This window comes from Pipistrellus hanaki, assembly GCF_964339955.1.
Source record: "Pipistrellus hanaki genome assembly, chromosome: 4".
Lineage (NCBI taxonomy): Eukaryota > Metazoa > Chordata > Mammalia > Chiroptera > Vespertilionidae > Pipistrellus > Pipistrellus hanaki.
The window spans coordinates 94,539,444-94,550,363 of NC_140506.1; the positions used below are offsets into that span (position 1 = coordinate 94,539,444).

Here is a 10,920-nt window from a genome sequence, read left to right on the forward strand (position 1 = left end):
AGCCCCAGCCCCTCGGGCGCTCGTGGCCTGTTGATGGGGACAGACAAGGAACAGCTGCGACACCCCAAATACTCAAAGTCCTGAGAGAGACACACTCTGTCTGAATCCTGAGACCCCAAGGGACAGGAATGGGCAGGAGGGAAGGCTTCTTGGAAGAGTGGGACCTGAGCATACTGAGACTCAAGAGCTGGGGCGGGGGTGTGGAGGAGGAAGGGAGGTGAAGGCAGGGAGCAGGAATGTGGAAGAGGCTGCAGAGGGACATTCAAGCTGGAGAGAGGCGGTGCAGGACATGAACTGAACCTGGGGTGAGGGGGCAATTAATGGGGCAAAATCCACTCTGGCTGTGCCCCTGACCCAGCCTGGTGCCCAGAGCAGCAGGGAGGAGCCAGGCACCAGCAGGCCCTGCAGGAGGGAGCAAAGGGCTCCTAGCACCTTGCAGCTGCTCGCCCAGCTCCCCAGGGATGTGGGCACAGCCCAAAGTGGGAGCGTTGCACACGTGTGCGCATGTGCCTGCACACGGGCCCTCCCACCTCAGCACCCTGGAGGGTCCACACACTTCAGGAGAAGTGGGTCAGCGGAGCAGCCAGTGTGTTTCCTGGTGGACAGCAGAGGGTGTGTGCTCACCGCACCCCTGGGGAGAGCCCACACTCCACAGGAGGCTCGGCTGGCAGGCAGCCTCACTGTTCCCCCTGCACCAGCCAGCGACTCGCTGTCCCGGGATCCTCCCCCAGGCGGGGTGGATGTTTGACAGAGCGATAGCTGACCCTTCCAGCCCTGAAACCAGGGAAGACTGGTGGGAGACAGCGCCCACTCTAGCCCAGCTCCCCCCTGCAGCTCTGCCCCAGCACCATCTGTGACTGCAGCCAGAGGGGCCCGTGCCATCCAGCCAGCCAGGAGCTGGGACTGCAGACTTGGTGACGGTGCATGGCAGAGTCGGGTTCAGCACACTGAGTGGGGCGGAGGGAGGGGACAGGGTTGGGTCTCTGGAGGCCTGCCACCACCCCTCCCTCTGCGGGTCTGACATGGGCTAGAGACACGGAGGGCACTCATGTGGCATTTCAGATGGGCTCCTGGCATATGTTGAGGCTGAAAGAAGTAGGAGAGGAAAAGCAGTAGGCAGGGAAGCTTCTATTGGAACAGGCTTATTCATGAATGGAGGAGAGGAGGCTGAACAGGGGGCAGGATGCTGAGGAGGAAGGGGTGAGAGCCAAGCTGAGGAGGGAAGGGGGCCCCCAGCTCCCCGCCAGCTGGGAGCACTGCAGATGGGGCACTGCAGATGGGGCTGGGTGGGAGGCCAGGAAGTTCCCTCCTGACGTTCCTCCTCCGTGCGAAGTGGGAGGCTGGGTCGTGCAGAGGGAAGGGGAACGCAGAGGAGGGTTTGGGTCTAGGAGAGCGGCTGAGCCAGGGAGAAGATGCCGGCTCACGGAGAACTCACCCGGCTCCCAGCCTCTGGTGGAGCGCAGCCAGAGAGCAAGTGGATTATACTGAGAGCCCGCCCCCTGACACAGAGCACGCACTCCGGGCCAGACAGACAGCAAGCACAGGCTCCAGTCTGCCAGCTCACTGGTCCTCACCACAGCCAGAGGAGAAGGGACTCTTCCTCTCAGAGATGGGAAGCTGAGGCACAGAGCCATGCAGTAACTCGCCCAAGGCCAACCAGCTAGCAAGGGTTCGAAGCCTGCTGGGGTTCAAAGCCGGCCCTCTGGCTCCAAGTCTGTGCTTTCCCTCAACCCCGGGGGGTCTTGCAGAGGGTGGCTGTGAGGGTGTTGGGTGGCACACCTGGGGTGGAGGTCGAGGGGCGTGCGGGGAGCAGAGGAGGCTCCAAAGAGGCCGCTCCTGCTGCTGCACGTACCGCCCCCAGCCTGTCCTCCCCCATCAGACAAGACATGCAGGCCCAGAGGGCACCCACTGTCACCCAGGCCTGGACTCCCCACGGCAGCTCTCGGCCCCAACACCATCTGGACACAACCTGTACCTCTGGGGTGGGCGTGTCCAGCTCTGTGGACACTGAAGGGGTCAGTCGGAGGGGGCGGGGAGGGGTCTGTGGGACGGGCGCTCTGTCCTCCTGTCTGGGCCCAGGCAGGGTCCTGGGACTCCAGCAGTGGGTGGCTCTGTGTACCTCAGCTGGCTGAGTGTCATCGTGGCGCTGGAGGGACTGTAAGCTGTGGTGGGGGTGGGGCCGTATCTGCACCATCTGTCAGAGTTCTGAGACTGCGGCTGAAGTATCTGATAGCATGACCTCTGCCCTCAGACTTGCCTTCCCCACTCCTGCCTTATTTTTGTCTACAGCCCATATCCCCCTTTCTCATAATACATACTCCATGTGCTCACCACACGTATGACCATCTCCCGAAGGGAAGGCCGAGGCAGGATTCTTACCGTCTGTCCAGTGCAGTGTCCCCTGGGCTCGGTGACGCTGGCCGAGGACAGGTGCTGATCAGCACTGTGAATGGGACCACTTATGTGAATGCCGTCCCTGCATGCCCCCCCCCCTCTCTTTCTCTTTCCCTCTCTCTTTTTTTCACCATTTACTTGATGCTGAATTAATTGCTGACCATAAGCTTTTGTTCCTTCCGTTTCTTCTGGGCCATCCTTCTCTCCTGCGCACTCCTCCTCGGGTGTAGGAACCTGCCCTTTCTCAGCAGGGCCCCCTCCGTGCGGCAGGGAGAGCTCCTGAGGGTTAACCCGCCGTGAGCTCTGGATGGTCTGCCCTCATCTTGGGGTGTTGTTCCCCCGGATGTGCTCGGCGACCAGACAATCTACTTCTAAACCCTCGCGCTCTGCATTGCTCGCTGCATTGTTAAGCACATGCGGCAAAAACTCAGCACTCCGTTCTGGCCACCGGCCCCATGTCTAGCCCCACTGCGTGGCCCGGGCACACCCCCGCTCCATCACTGTAATGACGAGTGGCACACATTGCTTCTGCAAAGTGACATGAAGATCTGAACCTCTTGAATTGCATGGTTTTGTGGGGTTTTCTGGGTCAGCTGAATAGCAACCCATTTTTGGAGGTCACCTCTAGCTGCTCTCAGGAAGAGCTGTGGCATGTCTTTGTGTCAGGATCAGCCCTGACACTGTCTGGATGACAGCAAGAGACAAACGGGCTGGCAGTGCCCTCGGGGGGGCGGGGGCGGTGGCAGTGCCTGTCTCTGGGGGTGGGGGAGCTCAGCTGGTCCGGAAGCTTGGGGAAGGTAATGCAGCAAAGGTGCTGGTTGCCCCCTGTGGCCATCCTGGGCCTGGCGTCTGGCCTCCAGGGATTCTAGTGCTGGGGAGGGGAAGGGGAGGTGGAGGATGGGCCCTGGCCTGATGTCACACTCCATGCCGCCCCCCCTCGCCCCACAACAGGGAGAAGATGAGCGTGGGCTGCCCAGAGCCCGAGCCGCCCCGCTCCCTGCCCTGCTGCGGGCCAGGGACGGCCCTTGGGCTGGGGACAGGCGTGCCCCTCCTCACTGAAGACATGCAGGCCCTGACCCTCCGCACCCTGGCCGCTAGCGACGTCACCAAGCACTACGAGCTTGTGCGGGAGCTGGGCAAAGGCACCTACGGGAAGGTCGACCTGGTGGCCTACAAGGGGACGGGTGAGTGTCTGGAAGGTGGCTGGCTCGTGGCTTGGGTGGGACTTAGCTGGGCTCTCGGGTGCTCTCTGCGGGGCCAGGAGGCCATCAGGGTGGAGAGGCTGTGGTCCAGGTGAGGAGGATGCAGCCTGAGTGGCCCAGGACAAGGGGACCGGGCAGATGGGACAGAGGAGGAGTCTAGAGGCAGAATGTCCAGACATGGATGCTTTGGGAGCATCCCAGGTGCCTCTAGGTCAGCCCAGGGCATGCACCCCGGGCCTCGAGCTCAGGAGGAGTCAGGGTCAGGGCTGGTGGTGGTGCTGGGAGAATCACCAGCTTATGATAGCTGACCCCAGGGAGATGGACAGACTGTGGGTCCCCCAGAACAGGGCACCCTGCATGAGCTCCCACATTTGCACACACCTGGGGCAGGGGGCTCTATGCCGACTGAAGGCAACAGGAAGATCACTGGACATGAGGTCACCTGAGCTTTGCCACTTGCTGTGTGACCTTAGGCAAGTGACTTAACCTCTCTGTGCCTAGGTTTCATCCTCTGTAAAACAGGGTAGCATTAGTGGGCAGCTCATAGGATCACTGTGAGGAGTCAGTTGTGAATGGGAATTGCTGAAGGCAAGGCAAATGCTCTGGGAGACACGGGTGCCTGCCCCAGCAGAGTCAGGGACACTAGTATGTGCCTTGCAGGCCCTCATCTCCCCGTGTTTAATTCCTTCTCATTCACTCATCCATTAAGCAGACATTTGCTGAGCACGTACTGTGCATCAGACTCCTGTAGGCCCTGGAGACATAGCAGTAAACAAAGCACAGTCCCTGCTCTCCGGAAGTTGTGTTCTTGGGGGAGACACACGTGCTCAATATGTCTGGTGTGTCAGGAGGACGATGAGAGGAGGGGCAGCTGCAGGCTGGGTCTGCCCCTGGGACAGGCTGTGCCGGCAGGCATGGGTTGTGTCAAGGGCAGGAGGGAGGAGCGGGGCCCTCACCACGGTTGCCCTGCCAGGCACGAAAATGGCGCTGAAATTTGTGAACAAGAGCAAGACCAAGCTGAAGAACTTCCTGCGGGAGGTGAGCATCACCAACAGCCTCTCCTCCAGCCCCTTCATCATCAAGGTCTTTGACGTCGTGTTTGAGACGGAGGACTGCTATGTCTTCGCCCAGGAGTACGCGCCCGCGGGGGACCTCTTCGACATCATCCCTCCGCAGGTGCGTGGGGGCAGCTGAGGGCGGGGAGCACCCTCTCCGCTGCGAAGGGCCGGGTGGAGGCACCATCAGGGAGGCCGCAGGGCCACAGGCTTCCCAGAGAAGCTGCGCGTGGGGAAGCAGGAGGGTTCCGGGCCGGCTTTGCTGCTGGCGGTGCCGGTTTGAATCTGCTCCGCCCCCTACTGATAAGTGACTAGGTCTCCCAGCCTCGGGGTCCCTAAAGAGAAATGGGCGTAATCGGAGCCCCTGTGGAGTTGGTGAGACAGCACAGGATAGGGTGCTTCACCCAGCAGGTGGGCCGTGGCAGGTGCTCAGGACCGTCTGTCCCTGCAGTTACTGGGGAAAGGGCCAGACCGGGACTAGAGAAGCCCTGGTGGGCGCGGGAGGGCGGCTGGTGCTGGTGGGAGAGGGGGCGGGGCCACGGGAGGGCCAGGCCCGGGCTGGGGGTGGGAGAAGAGTGGCAGCAGGCGGCTGGGCGCTGGCGGAGGGGAGGGGTGTGGGCTGAGATGGAAGGAGAAGGGCCGAGTTCGGGGGGGGGGACAGGCGGCCCTGAGCGCATGTGTGTCGTCCCCACCCCCACCCCCGCCCCGCAGGTGGGGCTCCCTGAGGACACGGTGAAGCGCTGCGTGCAGCAGCTGGGCCTGGCGCTGGACTTCATGCACGGCCGGCAGCTGGTGCACCGCGACATCAAGCCTGAGAACGTGCTGCTGTTCGACCGCGAGTGCCGCCGCGTGAAGCTGGCGGACTTCGGCATGACGCGCCGCGTGGGCTGCCGCGTGAAGCGGGTCAGCGGCACCATCCCCTACACGGCGCCCGAGGTGTGCCAGGCGGGCCGCGCCGACGGGCTGGCCGTGGACGCGGGCGTGGACGTGTGGGCCTTCGGCGTGCTCATCTTCTGCGTGCTCACCGGCAACTTCCCGTGGGAGGCGGCCTCGGCGGCCGACGCCTTCTTCGAGGAGTTCGTGCGCTGGCAGCGCGGCCGCCTGCCCGGGCTGCCGTCGCAGTGGCGCCGCTTCACCGAGCCGGCGCTGCGCATGTTCCAGCGGCTGCTGGCGCTGGAGCCCGAGCGGCGCGGCCCGGCCAAGGAGGTCTTCCGCTTCCTGCAGCACCAGCTCACGGCCGAGCTGCGGCGCCGGCCCTCGCACCGCGCCCGCAAGGCCCCGGGCGACCGCGCGCCCCCCGGGCCGCTGCGCCTCGAGGCGCCCGGGCCGCTCAAGCGCACGGTGCTCACCGAGGGCGGCAGCGGCCCCCGGCCCTCGCCCCCCGCCGTGGGGCCCGTGCCCGTGCCCGTGCCCGTGCCCGAGGCCGGGCTGGCGCCCCCGGGCCCGCCCGGCAGGACCGACGGCCGCCCGGACAAGAGCAAAGGGCAGGTGGTGCTGGCCACGGCCATCGAGATCTGCGTCTGAGCCGCCGCCGCCGCCGCCGCCGCCCTCGGCCGTGCTGGTCCGGTGCGCGCAGCCGGCGGGGCTCCGGGGCCGCCCTGGGCCTGCCGGGCGGTGGCCGCGGTGGCCGTGGTGGCGGCCGGCGGGCAGCACCGCCTGGCCCGCGGGGCGGAGCGCAGCGCGTAGCAGTAGTCTAGGCAGGACGGCGGCCCGGGCCCGTCCATCCGTCTGAGGGCTGGGGAGACGGACACTGAAGGCCTCTGGCCTGGCCTGTGGGGACACCCGGAGCAAGGGAGCTTGCGGGTGGACCCCCAGCACCTCCCTGAACCCCAGAACCTCGACCAGTTGCCCCTGGCCCTTCGCACCCCCTGGCAGATGATCCCTCAGCCCCACCCCAGTCCTGCCCTCCTGCCCCCTCCACTCCTGGGCACAGAAGGCCGGGACTGTGGGGCAGAGAAGAGGCTGAGGACCCTGGGCCAGCTGGGGGGAGGACAGTGAGCTGGGAGCAGGGCTGCTCAGCTGCATCCTGCCGGGTTCCTGGGGGGAAAGGCCAGCCTCTTGCAAACGTAGCAGATGTCTGGGTGGTGCAGCTGTGCGCAGGCACAGGCCTGGGAATCCAGTGACTCCTCCCGCCTTCTCCGGATGGCACGGATGGCAGGCGAGGGCAGCTTGCCTTGGGCCACACAGCCACTGGAGGTGGTGGTCCTGCAGCCTCAGCCTCCTCCCCAGAGGACAGGCGGGCTCCCGGGGCAGGGGAGTGAGTGTAGAGCCCCAGTCCGGATCCAGCTCCCCCGCCCGCCACCTTCCCCAGGCCCAGGGAGCCTCAGGCCCGCCCAGGCCCGGCTGCCCCGCCCAGAGCGCCCTGGCTCCGGTGAGCTGATTGGTGCAGAAATTTCCCGGGGTCTCTGCTGGGCTTAAATACAGCAGCCTCGTGCCCTCCTCGCACATTCTGGTCCTGGGGCTTGAGGACGGGGTCCGAGGAAACGGGAGGGCGTGAGTGTGTGTGACAGGTGTGTGCAGTGTGAGCGAGAGTGCGTGCATGTGCCTGTGTGTGTGTGTGTCTGTGTGTGACAGGTGTGTGCAGTGTGTGAGAGTGCACACGTGTGCGTGTGTGTGTGTGTGTGTGTGAGATGGGTGTGGTGTGTGCAGTGTGAGCGAGAGTGCCCGTGTGTGCCTGTGTGTGTGTGTGTGTGTGTGTGTGAGTGTGAGATGGGTGTGGTGTGTGCAGTGTGAGCGCAGAGTGCACGCGTGTGCGTGTGTGTGAGTGTGAGATGGGTGTGGTGTGTGCATTGTGAGTGAGAGTGCGCACGTGTGTGTGTGTATGTGATGGGTGTGTGCAGTGTGAGCGAGAGTGCCCACGTGTGCCTGGCTGGGTGTGTGTGTGTGTGAGTGTGAGATGGGTGTGGTGTGTGCAGTGTGAGCGCAGAGTGCATGCATGTGCATGCATATGTGTGTGTGTGTGTGTAGCCTTGTGTGTCGAGTGCGTCCAGAAGCCTCAGTAACTCCTCCCTGCCCCAGGGCCCCGCCGGCAGCTGCCGAGGGCATCCAGGCCTGCTTTCACCACCCCCTCAGGGAACTTCCGGGAGGCACCTGCAGGTTGGCCCGGCCCCCAGGCAGCAGAACAAAGGGGAGGAGCCCGGCCTCACCCAGGGCTCCCTCGCGCCCTGCCCTCCTCAGAGGCCCAGGACCCGCAATAACCTCAGACGGTGAGGCTGCTCCTCCCCGGCAGGCCGTTCCCCATCCTGCGCCCCGCCTGCCAGGCCCCTTCTGGCCATTGAGGGGGCTCTGTGCTGGGCCAGACTGACCAGAGGAGCCCAGCCGCCCTCTGGCCTGGAGCCCCTTCACCCTCCCTTACTCCCACCGCACAAAGGGCTATAGGTCCCCGCCCTGCCTGGGTCCAGTTTACAAACAGGTTGCCCAGGGCCTGGCCCCCTCTCGGGGTGCGCCCTCTCAGACCCGCCTCTGGAGCAGGCGTGGGGCCTCGCACCCGGGTAAGTAGCAAACCCCTCCTTTCTCAAGGGCCAGGCCCTCACTGCCCCGGCCCGGAGCCCGCCCTCCGGCACCTCTCCTTTTGCCTTAGGCCGTTCGACATCCTGTCTCCTGCAATAACCAGGAAGGAGATTCCAGTAGCTGTCCCCCGCGTGTCCTCCCTCTCCGTTGAGACCCTGTCTGTGTAGCTAGGCTGTTAGAGCCGGAAGGGACCGTAGTTGTGTAGCAGCATCTTCAGGGCATGGCCGGCCGCTGCTGCCCCGGCCGGCCGCTGCGGGCTGCTGGGCACCCTGTGCCCCTTAGGAGCGGTGTTGGTCACAGATGTTTACCTCAGTTTATGTCACTGTCGAAGAAACAAAAAATAAATAGCAAAAAGTAACACCATAGACATGAAGACTTAGAAAAAGAAAAAAAAAAAAACTTAAAAAAAATCCTCCCCTTGCTATTCCCCTGTGAGGTGTGTCTCCGTCCCGCCCTGGGCAGGCCCCGTCCTTTGGTGCTTCCCAGAGGCCCCTCTGAGCTGGCCTGCAGGGTGGGGAGCCCTGGGCGGGAGCAGGGCCACACGTTAGCCAGCGCGGCTCCTGCCAGGCCCCAAGTAGAGCCTCGCGGCCCGACGCCCCTGAGCCGCACTGTGGCGTGGAGCCAGGCTCAGGGCTGGGTGGACCCCCCAGCCCCACATATATCGACCCCCCCCCATGTGTTTGTAAATACTCCGGCATCCTTTGGCCCTGAGGAGGTTTTTAAATGTGTTATTCTCTAATCATGACAATTGCTATAAAATAAAAAACTTAGAAAAATGACCACTGGGTGGCTGTCTTGTCTCAGATACAGGGCTGTGGGGTACACAAGTGTCTGCAGTGGGGGCGGCTACTCCAGGCCTCCTGTGATCTCAGGCCTGGGGGAGGCCCAGGCAGGGCTGAGCATGAGGTTAGCAGCCCCGGGCCTGGGGGAGGGGCGGGAGGTCCGGGGGGAGCTCTCCAGGCTCAGCTGTCAGCGTGGGTCTTTCCACAGATTCGCCGGTCACTGTCGGAAACCCTCCAGTCCTCCAAGGTCCCAGCCCCACCCCTACGCCTCTCCGGCTGCCTCCCACCACATCGCGCTCTCAGGCCTGGGCCCTGCCTTGGACTCGCCCAGATCTCCCGGACCCCTCGCTCCAGGCCCCGCTCACAGGCGAACTTCCCGGCAGGCAGGGTACGGGCGCTGCCCTGTGCGCTGAGCACTCAGTGCGCGGTGTCTGCCCCGCCCCCCTCACCAGGATGAAGTTCCTTTGGAACAGTCAGTGCTGCCCTGGCTGTGGCTCAGTTGTTTGGGCGTCATCCTGGGCACTGAGACGTTGCAGGTTCGATTCCTGGTCAGGGCACATGCTCGGGTTTCAGGCTCCATCCCCAGTGAGGCAGGCAGGGGATGCTGGAGGGGTGCAGGGGGCAGCTGGTCCATGTCTCACTCTCTGGCATTGATATTTCTCTTTCTCCCTCTCCCTCTCTCTCTAAAAATAAAATAAAATAAAACATTAAAAAAAAATAGTATTTGGCAAATTGCTTCTCCCTCCTTGGCATGTGACTGGCCTCCTAACCTCCGTCAGATGAGTGAATGCCGATGCTGTTAGGGGCCAGGGGTCATCAGTAAACGAGACAAATGAGCTGTCCCCTGCAACTTATTTTCTAAAGCGGGAAACAGACATTAAGTGGGTTACATGGGGGCCGGCCCCGCCCGGCGGCCGCCCTGGGCACCCTGGACTGCACTTGCCCTCTCCACAGCCACCGGCTGCTCTCCACGCCCCCGCCATGCCCTGGGCTGGCTGGCAACACCCAGGGGCTAAGTGCTGAGGAGAGGGGCCAGCTGCTGCCAGCCCTGAGGGCTGTGGGGTGGAACGGGCTGTGGGGTTGAAGGCCCAGACGCAGCCTCAAGCAGGTCCATTTCAGAGATCTCTCCCCCCTGCCCCCCGGGCTTTTGGCTTCAGGACAAGAACAGCTCTGCAGGCTGAGCATCCTGAATGGTTCGCCGTGTACGGGGCCCCTCACCCTGAGCACCTGCCTGTGCAGGCCTCTCTGACGGGACACAAACCTGCTGGCTTTTTCCCACACGTAGCTGTGCCCGTGACCTGACCCTTGGATTCCTCAGGGAAAGGGGTCACTGAACTGGAAATCCAGAGAGAGAGCAGGGGAGCACCCCCCTGCTGCAGCCAACGTGGCCATGTCCACCTGCTGCCTCCATTCAGGGGGAGTCCTGCTGTGGGAAGAGAGGCGAGCATCACTGCCAACACCAGGCACTCACACCGATTCCCCCACACGTGCTCCTCCTCTGGGGCCCTATTAACGTGCCCCCGTTTGAGTAAGCTCTCCCCACTCCTCACAGCCTCCCGGCATCAGCAGTGATGTCCTCCCCAGGCCGTATTTGCTGCCTTTCTAATTCATTACCCAAGACACTGTGGTAGAAGCTGGGTCTGAGGCAGGATCTTAGAAACCAGAACCCTAACGCCAACCCCTCCCCCCATGTGACAGAAACACGTGCCTTTTAAGCCTCAAATAAAACCTGTTTCACGTGGGGGGGAAGCAGGTCACCTAATTATCTCTGAGATAGGAGTTGGGGGTAAGAGAGTGGGGGCGAGGGGAGACAGAGAAAGAAAAATCCACTCAGGCCAGATCAGAAGGCGAAGGGTTCCCACCCAAGAATTTGATCTAAATCCCGTTATTTCTAAACATCTGCCGATGGTGGGCGATAAGGGTGGATGCCTGGCGGCAATAATCACTTTACCCAGTAGCTCAGTTAGTTAGAGCGTC

At 63.1% G+C, this 10,920-nt stretch overlaps 1 protein-coding gene across 2 annotated transcripts in view; it reads left to right on the plus strand.

Annotated features, from left to right (window-relative positions):
- The window catches only part of SBK1 (SH3 domain binding kinase 1), a 48,135-nt gene extending 40,919 nt beyond the window's left edge, over positions 1 to 7,216 (plus strand). For both annotated transcript variants that reach the window (XM_084882961.1, XM_084882960.1), the window contains exons 2-4: positions 3,346 to 3,578; positions 4,570 to 4,772; positions 5,363 to 7,216. In XM_084882961.1, the coding sequence (XP_084739087.1) occupies positions 3,353 to 3,578; positions 4,570 to 4,772; positions 5,363 to 6,175 (1,242 nt within the window). In that variant the 5' untranslated portion in view covers positions 3,346 to 3,352 and the 3' untranslated portion in view covers positions 6,176 to 7,216. The remainder of the gene's footprint in view (positions 1 to 3,345; positions 3,579 to 4,569; positions 4,773 to 5,362) is intronic.
- The last annotated feature ends 3,704 nt before the right edge of the window (positions 7,217 to 10,920 follow it).